At 48.5% G+C, this 19123-nt stretch overlaps 1 protein-coding gene across 1 annotated transcript in view; it reads left to right on the plus strand.

Annotated features, from left to right (window-relative positions):
• RSAD1 (radical S-adenosyl methionine domain containing 1) overlaps window positions 1–19123 on the plus strand; it is a 95998-nt gene that overhangs the window by 3289 nt on the left and 73586 nt on the right. The window contains exon 3 of the mRNA XM_063960701.1: window positions 11655–11788. Within this exon, the coding sequence (XP_063816771.1) occupies window positions 11655–11788 (134 nt within the window). The remainder of the gene's footprint in view (window positions 1–11654; window positions 11789–19123) is intronic.

Raw genomic sequence — 19123 nt, forward strand, 5'->3', positions numbered from 1 at the left:
CACTCTTTTCTGCCCCGGGGCAGAGGAAGAGGAAAAAGACTGCACCATGCAGCCGCTTCCCAGGAGCAGAAGCCCTCCTCTGCTTCTGCCAAGTCTTCAGCATGACGCTGGGGCTTTACAAGCAGACTCAGATATGGTGGGGGCCCGTCTCAAGAATTTCAACGCGCAGTGGGCTCACTCGCAAGTGGATTCCTGGATTCTACAGGTAGTATCGCAAGGGTACAAACTGGAATTCGAGGCGTTTCCCCCTCGTCGGTTCCTGAAGTCTGCTTTACCAAAGTCTCCCTCCGACAGGGAGGCAGTTTTGGAAGCCATTCACAAGCTGTATTCCCAGCAGGTGATAATCAAGGTACCCCTCCTGCAACAAGGAAAGGGGTATTATTCCACGCTGTTTGTGGTACCGAAGCCGGACTGCTCGGTGAGACCAATTTTAAATCTGAAATCCTTGAACACTTACATAAAAAGGTTCAAATTCAAGATGGAGTCACTCAGAGCAGTGATAGCGAACCTGGAAGAAGGGGACTATATGGTGTCTCTGGACATCAAAGATGCTTATCTCCACGTCCCAATATACCCTTCTCACCAAGGGTACCTCAGGTTTGTAGTACAAAACTGTCATTATCGGTTTCAGACGCTGCCGTTTGGATTGTCCACGGCACCTCGGGTCTTTACCAAGGTAATGGCCGAAATGATGATTCTTCTACGAAGAAAAGGCATTTTAATTATCCCTTACTTGGACGATCTCCTGATAAGGGCAAGATCCAGGGAACAGTTAGAAGTCGGAGTAGCACTATCTCAGGTAGTGTTACGTCAGCACGGGTGGATTCTAAATATTCCAAAATCGCAGCTGATTCCAACGACACGTCTACTGTTCCTAGGAATGATTCTGGACACAGTCCAGAAGAAGGTGTTTCTCCCGGAGGAGAAGGCCAGGGAGTTATCCGAGCTAGTCAGGAACCTCCTAAAACCAGGCCAGGTCTCAGTGCATCAGTGCACGAGGGTCCTGGGAAAAATGGTGGCTTCTTACGAAGCGATTCCATTCGGAAGATTCCATGCAAGAACATTTCAGTGGGATCTACTGGACAAATGGTCCGGATCGCATCTGCAGATGCATCAGCGGATAACCCTGTCGCCAAGGACAAGGGTGTCTCTCCTGTGGTGGCTGCAGAGTGCTCATCTACTAGAGGGCCGCAGATTTGGCATTCAGGATTGGATCCTGGTAACCACGGATGCCAGCCCGAGAGGCTGGGGAGCAGTCACACAAGGAAGGAATTTCCAGGGCTTGTGGTCAAGCATGGAAACATCTCTTCATATAAACATTCTGGAACTAAGGGCCATTTACAATGCCCTAAGTCAAGCAAAACCTCTGCTTCAGGGTCAGGCGGTGTTGATCCAATCGGACAACATCACGTCAGTCGCCCACGTAAACAGACAGGGCGGCACGAGAAGCAGGAGGGCAATGGCAGAAGCTGCAAGGATTCTTCGCTGGGCGGAAAATCATGTGATGGCACTGTCAGCAGTGTTCATTCCGGGAGTGGACAACTGGGAAGCAGACTTCCTCAGCAGACACGACCTTCACCCGGGAGAGTGGGGACTTCACCCAGAAGTCTTCCACCTGATTGTAAACCGTTGGGAAAAACCAAAGGTGGACATGATGGCGTCACGTCTAAACAAAAAACTGGACAGATATTGCGCCAGGTCAAGGGACCCTCAGGCAATAGCAGTGGACGCTCTGGTAACGCCGTGGGTGTACCAGTCAGTGTATGTGTTCCCTCCTCTGCCTCTCATACCAAAAGTACTGAGAATCATAAGAAGGAGAGGAGTAAGGACTATACTCGTGGTCCCGGATTGGCCAAGAAGGACTTGGTACCCGGAACTTCAAGAGATGCTCACGGACGAACCGTGGCCTCTACCTCTAAGACAGGACCTGCTACTGCAGGGGCCTTGTCTGTTTCAAGACTTACCGCGGCTGCGTTTGACGGCATGGCGGTTGAACGCCGGATCCTGAGGGAAAAAGGCATTCCAGAAGAAGTCATTCCTACTCTGGTCAAAGCCAGGAAGGACGTAACCGCAAAACATTATCACCGCATTTGGCGTAAATATGTTGCGTGGTGTGAGGCCAAGAGGGCCCCTACAGAGGAATTTCAACTGGGTCGTTTCCTTCATTTCCTGCAAACAGGACTGTCTATGGGCCTAAAATTAGGGTCCATTAAGGTTCAAATTTCGGCCCTGTCGATTTTCTTCCAAAAAGAACTGGCTTCAGTACCTGAAGTTCAGACATTTGTAAAAGGGGTGCTGCACATACAGCCTCCTTTTGTGCCTCCAGTGGCACCTTGGGATCTCAATGTTGTGTTGAGTTTTCTAAAGTCACATTGGTTTGAACCACTTTCCACTGTGGACTTAAAATATCTCACATGGAAGGTGTCGATGCTGTTAGCCTTGGCTTCAGCCAGGCGTGTGTCAGAATTGGCGGCTTTATCATATAAAAGCCCTTACTTAATTTTTCATTCTGACAGGGCGGAATTGAGGACTCGTCCTCAATTTCTACCTAAGGTGGTTTCTGCATTTCACATGAACCAACCTATTGTGGTACCTGCGGCTACCAGGGACTTAGAGGGCTCTAAGTTGCTTGACGTTGTCAGGGCCTTGAAAATATATGTTTCCAGGACGGCTGGAGTCAGAAAATCTGACTCGCTGTTTATCCTGTATGCACCTAACAAACTGGGTGCTCCTGCTTCTAAGCAGACGATTGCTCGTTGGATTTGTAGTACAATTCAGCTTGCACATTCTGTGGCAGGATTGCCACAGCCAAAATCGGTAAAAGCCCATTCCACAAGGAAAGTGGGCTCATCTTGGGCGGCTGCCCGAGGGGTCTCGGCTTTACAACTTTGCCGAGCAGCTACTTGGTCAGGGGCAAACACGTTTGCTAAATTCTACAAATTTGATACCCTGGCTGAGGAGGACCTGGAGTTCTCTCATTCGGTGCTGCAGAGTCATCCGCACTCTCCCGCCCGTTTGGTAGCTTTGGTATAATCCCCATGGTCCTTACGAAGTCCCAGCATCCACTAGGACGTCAGAGAAAATAAGATTTTACTTACCGATAAATCTATTTCTCATAGTCCGTAGTGGATGCTGGGCGCCCATCCCTAGTGCGGATTGTCTGCAATACTTGTATATAGTTATTGTTACAAAAATTCGGGTTATTATTGTTGTGAGCCATCTTTTCAGAGGCTCCCTTGCGTTTATCATACTGTTAACTGGGTTCAGATCACAAGTTGTACGGTGTGATTGGTGTGGCTGGTATGAGTCTTACCCGGGATTCTATATCCTTCCTTATTATGTACGCTCGTCCGGGCACAGTATCCTAACTGAGGCTTGGAGGAGGGTCATAGGGGGAGGAGCCAGTGCACACCACCTGATCCTTAAGCTTTTATTTTGTGCCCTGTCTCCTGCGGAGCCGCTATTCCCCATGGTCCTTACGGAGTCCCAGCATCCACTACGGACTATGAGAAATAGATTTATCGGTAAGTAAAATCTTATTTTTTTACTTTCTTCTTTTTATTATTCTATTAAATTAGCTATCATCAGAGGAGGGCTTATAACCATGCAATAAAAATAATAAAATTAGGCCGCCCTCACCCCTAAATCCACCCCTGTTCATTAGGTAACAAGGCTGAAGTTAGCTTCTTTTCTGCTGCGGGGTACACTGGGCTCCACAAGGGTAGACATTGGGGTGTAGAGTAGGATCTTGATCTGAGGCACCAATAGGCTCAAAAGCTTTGACTGTTCACAGAATGCATAGTGCCACCTCCTCTATAACCCCGCCTCCCTGCACAGGAGCTCCATTTTGTAGTTGGTGCTTGCAGTAGCAGGCATGTCAACAGGAGGCTGCTCCAGGCAGTCTAAGAAAAGAGCTTTTTTTTGAAGAAAAAAGTGAAGTCTACAAGGGCTGCAGCGGAGGTTAGATCTCAGGGACATTCTCTGCTGCGGCTCCATCTCTCCCACAGCGGCGCTGTAGACTCCCGCGCCCTGGTTGCCGGGTGCACACAGCAGGAGGATCCGGTTTTCTTCTTAGTCAGACACACACGGATCAACTGGTTGGTATTCGTCAGGAATCCTGGGAAAACCCAGGAAAGACGTTCACGCCTCACAAGAAGCTACTTGCTCGCTATCCTGTCGCGCCGGAGCTGACTGAAAATTGGGGGACACCTCCGCTGGTGGATTCACATGTGGCAAGGATGGTGGTCTCCTCAGCTCTACCTGTCACTACCGTTACATCTCTGAAAGAGCCTACGGATAAGCGTGTGGAGGGTTGTCTAAAAGCGATTTATACCCTTGCGGACGCCGTTCATAGGCCCACTATTGCAGCAACATGGGCTGCAGAAGCTATTGAAGCGCGGGCCCAGGAGTTGGAAGCTGAAATCTCTTCTGACCATGCTAGACAATGCTTGTCTTATATTGTCACGGCTTCTCACTATGTTAAGGAGGCGACTTCTGATGCCGGTGTTCTGGCAGCCAAGGCTTCGACTACGTCAGTTCTAGCTCGCTGGATCTTATGGCTGCTCTCCTGGTCTGTGGATCTGGACTCTAAAAAAAACCCTGGAGGTACTCCCTTTTAAGGGAAATACCCTTTTTGGAGAGGACTTGAATAAGATAGTGGCTGATTTGGCGTCTGCTAAAACAGCCTGTCTACCAAGTACTGCCCCTTCTGTACTGAAGGTTAAAAGTACTTCCTTTCATCCTTCAGGAAAAGCAAAAGGTCAGGCGTACACCAAACAGGGTCGCACTTCCAAATCTGTCAAGCCAAAGCCCAAACGTACCTGGGTTGCCCGTCAGCCAGCTTCCAAGACCGATAAGCCTGCCGCATGATGGGGCGGGCCTCCCCCTGGGAGACCCCAGGGTGGGGAGCAGGCTTCTAAGGTATACCCAGGAATGGTTGAAGACCACTTCAGATGCCTGGGTACGGGAAGTCGTCACTCTGGGTTACGCCATCGCTTTCAAAACCCGTCCCCCCTCATCGATTTTGCCTGACAGATGTTCATTCGGATCAGGTAAAGGCAAAGACTCTTCATTCAGTGGTACAGACCCTCCTGGAAACAGGAGTGGTAGTACAGGTGCCTCTTGCTCAGAGGGGCCAGGGGTAATATTTGCCGCTGTTCCTAGTCCCGAAACCGAATGGGTCCTCCCGGCCCATTCTCAACCTCAAGGCGTTGAACAAATTTGTGAAGGTATCCAAGTTCTGTATGGAAACTCTTCGCTCTATTGTCCTGGCCTTGGAACCTGGAGATTATATGGTCTCCCTGGACATACAGGATGCCTACCTGCATATCCCTATAGCAGTGTCGCATCAGCAGTATCTGAGGTTTGCGGTTGGCAATCTACATTACCAATTTCGGGCGTTACCTTTTGGTTTGACCACGGCTCTGTGAGTCATGGCGGTGATGATGGCTGTACTCCGCCGTCAAGGGGTCAGGATCCTACCGTACCTGGACGATCTTGGCAAATTCCCCAGAAATTCTCCTACGTCATTTGGATCTGACTGTCCGGTTTCTGCAAGCCCACGGGTGGCTCATCAACTGGAAGAAATCATCCCTGGTTCCTGCTCAGAGCATGGTTATTGGACACTCGCAACCAATGGTTGTTTTTGTCTCAGGAGAAAGTCCTGAAGCTTCAGGACAGGATTCGATACTTCATATCTCGTCCGCAAGTGTCGTTACATTCGGCGATGCAAGTGCTAGGCCTCATGGTGTCGGCATTCGACATGGTGGAGTATGCTCAATTTCATTCTCGCCCCCTCCAGATGCTAATTCTGGCCAAGTGGGACCGCCTGCCTCACCGGATCAGGTCTCAATTGATCTCCTTGACACCGGAGGTCCGTCTGTCACTGAGCTGGTGGCTTCAGGACCAACGATTGAGCAGGGGTTGTCCCTTCTGGATACCCGACTGGGTCCTGCTGACGACGGATGCCAGTCTGAGAGGCTGGGGTGCAGTGTTGGAGCAACACTCCCTTCAGGGTCAGTGGACCGTGGAGGAGTCTCGCCTCCCGATCAACCTTCTGGAATTACGGGCGGTATTCCACTCATTGAACCTGGCCCAGCATTTAATACAGAACTGACCTGTTCAGGTACAGTCTGACAACGCCACCACAGTGACTTACATAAATCATCAAGGTGGCACTCAAAGCCGCTTGGCAATGAAGGAAGTATCATGGATTCTTCAATGGGCGGAACGCCATCTACCGGCCATATCGGCAGTATTCATTCCGGGGGTCCTGAATTGGGAAGCGGACTTTCTCAGTTGTCAGGACGTACACGCCGGAGAGTGGGGCCTCCTTCCAGAAGTGTTTCAACTCCTAGTGGAAAGGTGGGGCCTTCCAGACGTGGACCTGATGTCGTCTCGACACAATCACAAGGTTCTGGTCTTCGGAGCAAGAACAAGGGATCCTCGAGCAGCGTTCGTGGATATGCTGGCGGTTCCCTTGGGATTTTCGGCTGCCGTACGTGTTCCCTCCGGTGTCACTCCTGCCCAGGGTAATACGGAAGTTCAAGTAGGAAGGAGGACTTCTGCTTCTCGTAGCTCCGGCGTGGGCCAGACGGCACTGGTTCTCAGACCTCCGGCGCCTCTCGCTAGAGTGTCCCCTTCTACTTCCACAACGACCTTGGCCCGGCTGGCTTTGACGGCGTGGCTCTGGAAGCTTCCGTCTTGAGGGCTAGAGGTTTTTCTGAGTCTGTCATTCAAACTATGCTGCGGGCCCGGAAACCGGCTTCTGCTCGGATTTACCATAGGGTCTAGCATTCTTACTTTGTTTGGTGCGCATATAACAATTATGACGCTTCCAAGTTTAGTACGGCCAAGCTTTTAGCTTTTCTTCAGCAGGGCCTGGACCTTGGCCTGCGTCTGGCTTCCATCAAGGTTCATATTTCTGCCTTGTCGGTTTGGTTTCAGAGAAAAATCGCAACCTTGCCTGATGTACATACCTTCACTCAGGGTGTATTGTGAATCCAACCTCCCTACGTCCCGCCTGTGGCTCCTTGGGATTTGTTGGTGGTTTTGGAGGCATTGCAAGAATCTCCGTTTGAACCTCTTGAATCGGCTGACCTTAAGTGGCTTTCCCTTAAGGTGGTGTTTCTGCTGGCTATTGCCTCTGCTAGAAGAGTGTCTCTGACTTGGGCGCCTTGTCTTGTAGTTCCCCATATCTGATTTTTTTTCATCGTGACCAGGCGGTTCTTCGGACTCGTCCCGGGTATTTACCTAAGGTGGTGTCTTCGTTACACCTTAATCAGGAGATAGTGGTTCTGGCTCTTGTCTCTTCTACTTTGGCTCCCAAAGAGCGGTCTTTGGATGTGGTACGGGCTCTCCGTATCTATGTGAAGAGGACTGCTTCCATCCGGAAGTCTGATTCTCTCTCTCTCTCTCTCTCTCCTCTCTCTCTCTCTCTCTCTCTCTCTCTCTCTCTCTCTCTCTCTCTCTCTCTCTCTCTCTCTCTCTCTCTCTCTCTCTCTCTCTCTCTCTCTCTCTCTCTCTCTCTCTCTCTCTCTCTCTCTCTCTCTCTCTCTCTCTCTCTCTCTCTCTCTCTCTCTCTCTCTCTCTCTCTCTCTCTCTCTCTCTCTCTCTCTCTCTCTCTCTCTGTGTTCTGTTCTGTTCTGTTTGGTTTCCACAAACGTGGCTGGCCTGCTCACAAGCAGACCTTGGCCAGGTGGATTAGAATGGTGATTGCACATGCTTATGTGAGGGCTGGTCTGTCCGCTCCTGCTCACATTAAGGCCCAGTCTACTGTCTGTCGGACCTTCTTGGGCGGCCCGCCGTGGTGCGACCCTTGCACAATTGTGCAAGGCGGCTACGTGGTCCTCAGTGAACACGTTCATAAGGTTCTATGCCTTCGATACTGCCGCTTCCCAGGATGCTTCCTTTGGACGCTGGGTTCTTGTGCCTGGTACATTGCGTCCCCTCCCGTAAGGAACTGCTTTAGGACATCCCCAATGTCGATCCTTGTGGAGCCCAGTGTACCCGGCAGCAGAAAACGAGATTTATGGTAAGAACTTACCTTTGTTAAATCTCTTTCTGCGAGGTACACTGGGCTCCACAAGGCTCCCACCCTGACGCACTTAGCTTCTTTGGGTTTGTATGGCATTAGCCGCTGACACTTTCTCCTGTGGTGAAATTGTGTTGTCTGTGGCTACTAACTGTTGTTGTCTCTTACCTGCTACTACATTGGGCTGGTTAACTAAAAACTGAGCTCCTGTGCAGGGAGGCGGGGCTATGCATTCTGGGAACAGTCAAAGCTTTTGAGCCTGTTGGTGCCTCTGATCAAGATCCTACTCTACACCCCAATGTCTATCCTTGTGGAGCCCAGTATACCTCACAGAGATTTAACAAAGGTAAGTTCTTACCATAAATCTCGTTATTCGGCCAGCTTCTTATTCCCTTCTTGTTCATGACCCAGCTTCTTATTCAGACCATGTTGTGTTAAAACAATTAAATCAAGGTGGATCACTCAGTTAACAATGTCTAAACAAGAAAATATCCCTTACACAAATCTCAATGGTATTTTGTTTGGGCCAACACTGTTATGGGCTTGCCAAATGGACACATGCACCATATTTTACCCTTTTTGAATAAGTAACAGTATTTTTGTAAGAGTTAACTAGTCTTGGGGCACACATTTGACACCTGAAACCCACAGAGGGAGCTCACATATGACCCACTTGTATTTTGCCTGGCCCAACACTTGTTTTGGGCATGAAATAAACTGAAAAAGTGGGTAAAAATGCCATGTTAGAATTCACCATTTTGAATTAGTAGCTGTAGTTTTGTGAGGGTTAAATAGTCTTGGGCCACAAATTTGACTAAAATTGGCGTTGGCTTACACAGCTAATATATGCAAAGCTTTACTTTTTAAATACGGTCCCCATAAAAATCTATGGGGAGAGCTGCTGTGGAAGGTGGTGGATGGAAAGCAGTACGTCTGAGGGATGCCACAGTCGGCCTGGTTGCCGACTGTGCCATCCCAATGGTCAAAATCCCGAAGATCTCAGTAAGTATTTTAATCCTACTTGCCCCTCCCACCGTCTAACCCTAACCTCCCCTTTCCACAGCCTAACACTAACCACCCCCTCCCACGCAGCCTTAAGGTGGGTACACGCGATAAAGTAAATGTCACTCATTTTAACCCTTCCTGAGTGACGTCATTTACTGTTTCGCCAAGTATGTATGCCACCGCTGCCGAGCGATGCGCGGCCCCGCAGGACGTTAACGACACTCTGTGCTGGCCGTGCATGCAACTCAATTTAGACTCATCGTCCAAAACGTCTGGCAGCGGCATGACGTCTCTGTGCGATATCATTAGTGATATCGCACAGTGTATATGCCCGCCGTTGGGCGCCCGGCATGGGAGGGAAAATACTAGGCGACGTCGCTCATCGAGCACATCGCCTAGTGTGTACCCACCTTAACTCTAACCATCCCCTCTTGCAGCTTAACACTAATTGTCTCACCCACAGCTTATCCCCATGTATACCCACCTGCAGTCTAACTAACCATTCTTTCTGCAGCCTAGCCCACCCCTCCCGCAGCCAAACCTCCCCCACACCTGCAGCCTAACCCTAACCATCCCCTCTTACAACCCAAAACTATCCCCATCTTCTCCCACCCCCGCATCCTAACACTAACAGTCCCCTCCGCAGTCTAACCATAACCTCTCCCACCCCCGTAGCCTATCCCTCCCCCTATTCCCAGTACTTACTATCAGGATTCTGACCATCTATATGCCATTGTCGCTATTCTGACTGTTGGGATCCCAACTGCCAGGATCCTGACAGCATTCCTTTACAAATATATACACACTATTATGCTTCAGTCTTGGTGGGGAAATTTACTAAGAATTAGGGGGCAGATGTATTAACCTGGAGAAGGCATAAGAAAGTGATAAACCAGTGATATGTGCAAGGTGATAAAGGAAGCAGCCAATCAAATCCTAACTGTTAATTTACATATTGGAGCTGATTGGCTGGTGTGTTTATCACCTTGCACATATCACTGGTTTATCACTTCCTTATGCCTTCTCCAGGTTAATACATCTGCCCCCATGTTTGGTCTGAGTTTAAACACACTGTGCATTGCGAGGATACATGAGAGTTTTTTTCAAGATCAAACACTTGAATTCGCTAAGAATCGTGTTTTCCGTTGGTCTATAGCAGCGATTCCCAAACTTGGTAACAGTTCATATTTTCCAGGTCACTTGTGGATTTCTATCTTGTAACAGTTGGTGATACACTGCACCTGCCGAGTGGCCTGGAAAATGTGGCCTGTGCGGGCTCCTAAAGGACCGAGTTTTGGAACCACTGGTCTATGCAATCCTATATAGTGGCTTGCGAGTTCCGAGTTCAGTTGTAATGTGCTCAAAATCAATAAACCTGCCTGTGAGCAGCATCTTTTGCGGAAGCCTGCAAATATCAGTGGGACATATGCAGCACTTCTGTGTGTTAAAGTGTGAAGAAATGGTTAAAAGTTAGAAAAAACATTGTGTGCTGTCACCTTCACTCCATCATCCATCCTTCCCCGCCAGCTGAGCTAAAGACCTCCACTGAGTGACACTGCTGTAGTATCTGCTACTCATCAACATCCATGGACCTGGCCACCTGCTGTGCTAGCCGATGCTGGAGCTTAGCAGCCTACACTGTTATGTCTGCGGGCTGGAGGCCATGATTATAGGCCTGTGCCAAAGCCCTGGGGGGAGGGTCAACTGGACTCCGGAGATTGGTGTTTACTCTCACTATATACTGCAGTGATTGCAACTAACCCCTCATTACCCCCAGTATTGCCTGCCCCTAACCACCTCCTTGCCTCAAGTACCGCCCCTTCCCTACCCCCAGCACTGCCTGCCCCTAACTCCCTCATTGCTCCCCAATACTGCCCCAGCTGCTATCTACCCTTGCCCCCACCCTACTGTCAGTACTGCCCCAGCTGCTAACCACACTTAGTCCTCCCTATCACCCAGCACTGTCTGCCCTTAGTCCCCTCTACCCCCGTCTCTACCCAACTTCTCCCTGTCTCTACCCTCAGCTCTACCCCAACTGCTGCTTGCCCTTATCCCCCTCTACCCCAACTGCTACCTGCCCCCAACACTGTCCCAACGGCTGCCTGCCCTCACCCCTCCATAATATGTGATGGAACCCAGAAATGGTGGAGTAGGAAACCAATTTTTTGAATTGAGGCCCAGCGCGATTACTGCTTATGCCCACTTTGCCAGCCTGTTTCATGTCCAAAAGCTAGTTGAGCCAGGCAAAATATAAGTGGATAATATGTAAGTAACTACCCTCTGTTGATTTCAAGTGTTAAGAATGTCAGATGTGTTTGTGAATGAACACCTATTATACACACAACCACACACCCAAAGATCATAACTCCTGATACTTTACAGGTAGCAAGGTTTACAGCACTTAGCCTGGGCAATGTAGGAGACATTTTATAGAAAATATTTATTTGTTAACTTTATTAGAACTGCTTTTTAATTTTTCTGAAACATTTTGAATGTTAGATTTAAGTATAGTCTAAATATAGATTTTAGGAACACAAGTTAAAAAACAGAAGCAGGAAAAAACAACTTTAAGATCATAATGACATTGGGATGTCTAATGTCGCTCTTCTTTCTGTAGTGGCCGTACTGTGAGAAGCGCTGCACATACTGCAATTTCAACAAGTACATTGCACAGTCTGACAATGAGGATGCCATCCGTTTTTGCCTGGTGCAGGAAGCTCGTACCTTGATCCAGCTCAGTCAGGTGCGCAGGTGAGACCCTTGTGAGTAATCTCTTTCCGACAAAGAGGGTACAGCAGAGTTGTTGAATGTTCAGGGACCTTTTTTCTCTATCATCCATAGGGGACGCTGGAGTTCTGTACCATGGGGTATAGATGGGGTGATCAGGAGAGCTGGCACTTTAATTCTTTCAATGTGTGACTGGCTCCTCCCCCTCTATATTCCTCCCCTGACCAGTTTTAGAAATGTGCCCGGGAGAGCCGGTCACTTCCTCTGGAGCTCCAGAGATATCTTTAATTTTTTTATTTTAATTTATAACTTTTTCACTCTAGAACGGCCTGACAGTTTGCCCCTGCCAGTCTGCTACGTGGGAGCTGCCGGGGTGGGAGACTTTGTCCCAACCTGCGGGGTTTGGAGCCCCAGTTCTGGCTGCAGGGACATCAGTCCCCAGGTGTTTCGAGTCCAGCAGTTCACTGCTGACATGAAGCCCCAGCAGCCTGCCGCCACCGGCAGCATGGCTGAAGACTACAACTTGGTAATATATAGCCCGGGGCCCTTGGTCAGATGGCGGCTATAGTAGGTAACATCACTAACAGTGCTCTGTTTATCCTCCTCCCTTACTGCTAATAGCAGATGCCCACTTAGCATTATAGAGGATAGGAGATGTGCTCTCCATTAGCATCTATTATAAGCTCCACTGTAATATGCACCTTACTCACTCTTATAATTTACTTGTGAGCCCAATATACATCCCTGTATGTAACTAATATCTGTGGAGATGGGGCTGAGGCGGGTGCATGCAGTGCTGCAGCCACACGCCGCTGCCATTATGAGCAGCAGGGGCGGCTGGGAGGGGGGCCACCACGCTGAAGCCGCGCTCTGGGAGTTGTCCCTCTCTCCTAACACTGGAGCAGCATGTTATTCGCAGGGAGCGGTTGATTCCAGCGCGGGACTCCTGGGGTACGGCCGCCTAACACTGGGGCAGCGTGTTGCTCACTCTCGCAAGACACCCCCAATAAAGGAGTTGTTCTGCAGGTGGTGACCACAGACCACTTCTCAACTCCTATGCTTTCTGGTTGATGTTTTGGTCACTTTTGAAAGCTGGTGGTGTTTTCACTCTACTGGTAGCATGAGACAGAGTCTACAACCCACACAAGTGGCTCAGGTAGTGCAGCTTATCCAGGATGGCACATCAATGCGAGCTGTGGCAAGAAGGTTTGCTGTGTCTGTCAGCGTAGTGTCCAGAGCATGGAGGCGCTACCAGGAGACAGGCCAGTACATCAGGAGACGTGGAGGAGGCCGTAGGAGGGCAACAACCCAGCAGCAGGACCGCTACCTCCGCCTTTGTGCAAGGAGGAACAGGAGGAGCACTGCCAGAGCCCTGCAAAATGACCTCCAGCAAGCCACAAATGTGCATGTGTCTACTCCAACGATCAGAAACAGACTCCATGAGGGTGGTATGAGGGCCCGACGTCCACAGGTGGGGATTGTGCTTACAGCCCAACACCGTGCAGGACGTTTGGCATTTGCCAGAGAACACCAAGATTGGCAAATTCGCCACTGGCGCCCTGTGCTCTTCACAGATGAAAGCAGGTTCTCACTGAGCACATGTGACAGAGACTGGAGACGCCAAGGAGAACGTTCTGCTGCCTGCAACATCCTCCAGCATAACGGGTTTGGCAGTGGGTCAGTAATGGTGTGGGGTGGCATTTCTTTGGGGGGCCGCACAGCCCTCCATGTGCTCGCCAGAGGTAGCCTGACTGCCATTAGGTACCGAGATGAGATCCTCAGACCCCTTGTGAGACCATATGCTGGTGCAGTTGGCCCTGGGTTCCTCCTAATGCAAGATAATGCTAGACCTCATGTGGCTGGAGTGTGTCAGCAGTTCCTGCAAGACGAAGGCATTGATGCTATGGACTGGCCCGCCCGTTCCCCAGACCTGAATCCAATTGAGCACATCTGGGACATCATGTCTCGCTCCATCCACCAACGCCACGTTGCACCACAGACTGTCCAGGAGTTGGCGGATGCTTTAGTCCAGGTCTGGGAGGAGACCCCTCAGGAGACCATCCGCCACCTCATCAGGAGCATGCCCAGGCATTGTAGGGAGGTCATACAGGCACGTGGAGGCCACACACACTACTGAGCCTCATTTTGACTTGTTTTAAGGACATTACATCAAAGTTGGATCAGCCTGTAGTGTGTTTTTCCACTTTAATTTTGAGTGTGACTCCAAATCCAGACCTCCATGGGTTAATAAATTTGATTTCCATTGATAATTTTTGTGTGATTTTGTTGTCAGCACATTCAACTATGTAAAGAACAAAGTATTTAATAAGAATATTTCATTCATTCAGATCTAGGATGTGTTGTTTAAGTGTTCCCTTTTATTTTTTTGAGCAGTGTGTGTGCAAGTAGAGTGGTTTTTACTAGTGAGATGGAAGACTGTTGATCTGTCCTCTCTATGCATTGATCTGGTATTACACTTACACCAGGGTAACTATGTAATTCCAATACGTCTATAAGGACATGAAGTAGTCTCAGATTGGCATTTATAAAACGCTATAGTTCTTATTGAAACCATAGCATACTGTGTGCAGTACCTGGGAGAATTCTCTAGTGTGTATTCTAGTCTGTACTGTCTAATGATCTTTATTTTCCACAGATTCCTACAATACCGGCGTCTCACTGAGTATCCAATTGACTACGGTCAAATCGGTTTTCTCCAGCAAGCTGAATTTAGCTACAATGAACAGGGAAGTTTTTGAGGATCATTAGATCCTCATTAAACAGATATTTGTATAGATGATACTTCTGTTCCAGTTTTCTAAAATTTGTGATTCTGTACAGCACAAATAGTAGTCTGAGAGGTGTTCTAGTTTCTTTATACGCTTCCGCAGCTCGACCTTTATTGCTTATGAGGAGGGAGTTTTCCCGCTTAAGCACATGCGTTACCTTAAAACGGAGCTACCCACTAACTTGGAGGCTGTAAGACGTAATATATATATATTTATTTACAGTTTTGCTGGTAAAATTGTGGCATGTCGAAAACAAAAAATTTACACTTTATGTAATGTTAGGTCATGCTATTGCCTTCCTAGGATTTTGGATATATATACTACATGTATGTATAAGGTAATATATATGTATATGTGTACTTCCTATTCCTACAGGTTAGAGAACAGCATTACACCTTGAGGAAAACTCCCTGCGTGGTGTTGAAACATCGGTGTCTATAATGCCATACATCTTTTGAATACAAGCCTTTTCTTCAAAATCCAACGAGTGCCGCCTGGTTCCTATGCATTGTGGGGGATTGCTTTCACTCTCACCCAGGGGACCCTATCGTCTTTATAAATATTAGGAAGGCACCTGCTTTTACAGGGAGTGCATATTTACAGTGCATGTGTGGGTGGGTGTGTGTGTGTGTGCATGTGTATATATGTGTGTGTGTGTGTGTATATATGTGTGTGTGTGTGTGTGTATGTATGTATGTATGTATGTGTATATATATATATATATATATATATATATATATATATATATATACGCGCTATGGTTCAGAACAAGCACGGCACTACAGGACTTTTTGATGAAATTATTTTATGTAAACAACGAATGTAAATATCTGTACATCACCATAAGCACTTAGCCATCATAACGATGCTGCATTTCGGGCCCCGCAGGGTCCCTTCTTCAGGTTGGTGCAAGTGCTGTGAAAAAAAGACAAATTTTTTCCCCCCCCCCCCCCCTCAAAATATATAGATATATATCTCCAATTCTATATATCTATATGTATTACTTGGTAGACATGTACAGGTGATGGGTACATTTGGATTCTCTTAGGTAACGCTATTTGTCTATAGAACCAACTATCATCTTAACTGAAGAATCGCAAAGGGGTCTCCTGACTTTTTTATGCTTGGGAGTAAGGCCTCCACATTCATGGATCATATATCTCATTTGCTTACAGGGATAGTCATTTTTCAGCCCCCTGACTTCTCTCCGCAACCATCATTCCAGTTGATTGGCACAGAGGGTCCTGAGTCTTATGGTACTAATTCAGATTCCAAGCCTTCAGATTACATACCCATTTTCCTTTTAAAGTTCAGGAGAAACTTACCTGGAACTTCTAACGCTATAGGGACCTGAGTTAAAGTCACGGTCTCTTTTGGCACTGAAGGGTTTTTCTTCCCAGTTTAGTCTGGGTGTAAGGAGTTTTCCTGAATATATTTACGCATTCCTCCTGGTTCCCTTATATAAGATTCTTCTTTGGTAACTCGAGTTGTAGTCCTCTAGTTATCTTCCAGTTTTTAATATGTTTTTCATAGCCACCCATGACTTGGGAGGCATTATTCGTGGTCACAGGAATTGCTCATCTATGATCTCAACTATCTTTTCTGCTCCTTCCCTGTTACAGTGTAAACTCTGGTGGCTCAGCATGTTGGGGGTCTCTCATTTTATGCAACATACAGTGTATTTCCTAGGACGGACATATAGCATTCCGTGGTGTTATTCTGCCGCATCTGTGGACGCAGACCACTGTTAGTCCAGGTATCCCGCACCTATCGGACGGCATATGTTGCCTGAGTGGCACAGCAGGTCTCTTCATGTTCCTTAAGGAAAAGTTTCCCTTGTTGGTCTTCTCTATAAGACACCCTACCGGACATTCAACTGTTGGTTCAGAGCGATCTTGGCGTTCACCATTCTGCCTTAGTTCGGGCTAGCCTCTGCAGTCTATATGCCTTCGGGACTCGATTTTGACTTTCGTTTTTTGTGAAACGGTGTTTCTTTTGATGCATGCCGGGCTAACCATCCCATAAGGTCTGGCTCGCTGGCAGGGCTATCGGTACGATATATGTCTCCCAGTTGTCTGGGTGGGTCACTGTATCGGTTGACTCTGGGTCATAATGCATCTTAGGTTACCTGTCATCCTTTCGTCACGTTCCACAGTTCTCTTGGTTGTGACTTTGAGTCTCGGCTTGACTGTGCAGTTTTCCGGAATTCTCAGCGCTCTCCCGCCCGTTTGTGAAGCTCTGGGACGTCTCCATAGTACAGAACTCCAGCGTCCCCTATAGGTGATACAGAAAATAAGAATTTACTCACCGGTAATTCTATTTCTCGTAGTCCGTAGTGGATGCTGGGTACTCCGTAAGGACCATGGGGAATAGACGGGCTCCGCAGGAGACTGGGCACTCTTAAAAGAAAGATTAGGTACTATATCTGGTGTGCACTGGCTCCTCCCTCTATGCCCCTCCTCCAGACCTCAGTTAGGGAAACTGTGCCCGGAAGAGCTGACATTACTAGGAAAGGATTTGGAATCCAGGGTAAGACTCATACCAGCCACACCAATCACACCGTACAACTTGTGATAACTATACCCAGTTAACAGTATGAACAACAACTGAGCCTCATTCAACAGATGGCTCATAACAATAACCCTATAGTTAAGCAATAACTATATACATGTATTGCAGAAAGTCCGCACTTGGGACGGGCTCCCAGCATCCACTACGGACTACGAGAAATAGAATTACCGGTGAGTAAATTCTTATTTTCTCTGACGTCCTAGTGGATGCTGGGTACTCCGTAAGGACCATGGGGATTATACCAAAGCTCCCAAACGGGCGGGAGAGTGCGGATGACTCTGCAGCACCGAATGAGCAAACTCCAGGTCCTCCTCAGCCAGGGTATCAAACTTGTAGAATTTTGCAAAAGTGTTTGATCCCGACCAAGTAGCAGCTCGGCAAAGTTCTAAAGAGACCCCTCGGGCAGCCGCCCAAGAAGAGCCCACCTTCCTCGTGGAATGGGCTTTTACTGATTTAGGATGCGGCAGTCCAGCCGCAGAATGTGCAAGTTGAATCGTGCTACAGATCCAGCGAGCAATAGTCTGCTTTGAAGCAGGAGCACCCAGCTTGGGTGCATGCAGGATAAACAGCGAGTCAGTTTTTCTGACTCTAGCCGTCCTGGAAACATAGATTTTCAGGGCCCGGACTACATCCAGCAACTTGGAATCCTCCAAGTCCCGAGTAGCCGCAGGCACCACAATAGGTTGGTTCAAATGAAACGCTGATACCACCTTTGGGAGAAATTGGGGACGAGTCCTCAATTCTGCCCTGTCCATATGGAAAATCAGATATGGGCTTTTACAGGACAAAGCCGCCAATTCTGACACACGCCTAGCTGAGGCCAAGGCCAACAGCATGACTACCTTCCACGTGAGATACTTCAACTCCACGGTCTGAAGTGGCTCAAACCAATGTGATTTTAGGAAATCCAACACAACGTTGAGATCCCAAGGTGCCACTGGAGGCACAAAAGGGGGCTGAATATGCAGCACTCCCTTAACAAACGTCTGAACTTCAGGCAGTGAAGCCCGTTCTTTTTGAAAGAAAATAGACAGGGCCGAAATCTGGACTTTAATGGATCCCAATTTTAGGCCCATAGTCACTTCTGACTGTAGGAAGTGCAGAAATCGACCCAGCTGAAATTCCTCTGTTGGGGCCTTCCTGGCCTCACACCAAGCAACATATTTTCGCCATATGCGGTGATAATGTTTTGCTGTCACATCCTTCCTAGCTTTTATCAGCGTAGGAATGACTTCATCTGGAATGCCCTTTTCCATTAGGATCCGGCGTTCAACCGCCATGCCGTCAAACGCAGCCGCGGTAAGTCTTGGAACAGACAGGGCCCCTGCTGTAGCAGGTCCTGTCGGAGCGGCAGAGGCCAAGGGTCCTCTGAGATCATTTCTTGTAGTTCCGGATTGGCCAAGAGGAACTTGGTACCCGGAACGATGAGTATAGTTCTTACTCCTCTCTTTCTTATTATCCTCAGTACCTTTGGTATGAGAGGAAGAGGAGGGAACACATAAACCGACTGGTACACCCACGGTGTCACTAGAGCGTCCACAGCTATCGCCTGAGGGTCCCTTGACCTGGCGCAATCTTTTTAGCTTTTTGTTGAGGCGGGACGCCATGTCCACCTGTGGCCTTTCCCAACGATTTACAATCAGCTTGAAGACTTCTGGATGAAGTCCCCACTCTCCCGGGTGGAGGTCGTGCCTGCTGAGGAAGTCTGCTTCCCAGTTGTCCACTCCCGGAATGAACACCGCTGACAGTGCTAGCACGTGATTCTCCGCCCATCGAAGAATCCTTGTGGCTTCTGCCATCGCTATCCTGCTTCTTGTGCCGCCCTGTCGGTTTACATGGGCGACCGCCGTGATGTTGTCTGACTGAATCAGCACCGGTTGGTTTTGAAGCAGGGGTTCTGCTTGACTCAGGGCATTGTAAATGGCCCTTAGTTCCAGAATATTTATGTGTAGGGAAGTCTCCTGACTCGACCACTGTCCTTGGAAGTTTCTTCCCTGAG

The sequence above is a fragment of the Pseudophryne corroboree genome, chromosome 3 (assembly GCF_028390025.1).
Source record: "Pseudophryne corroboree isolate aPseCor3 chromosome 3, aPseCor3.hap2, whole genome shotgun sequence".
Lineage (NCBI taxonomy): Eukaryota > Metazoa > Chordata > Amphibia > Anura > Myobatrachidae > Pseudophryne > Pseudophryne corroboree.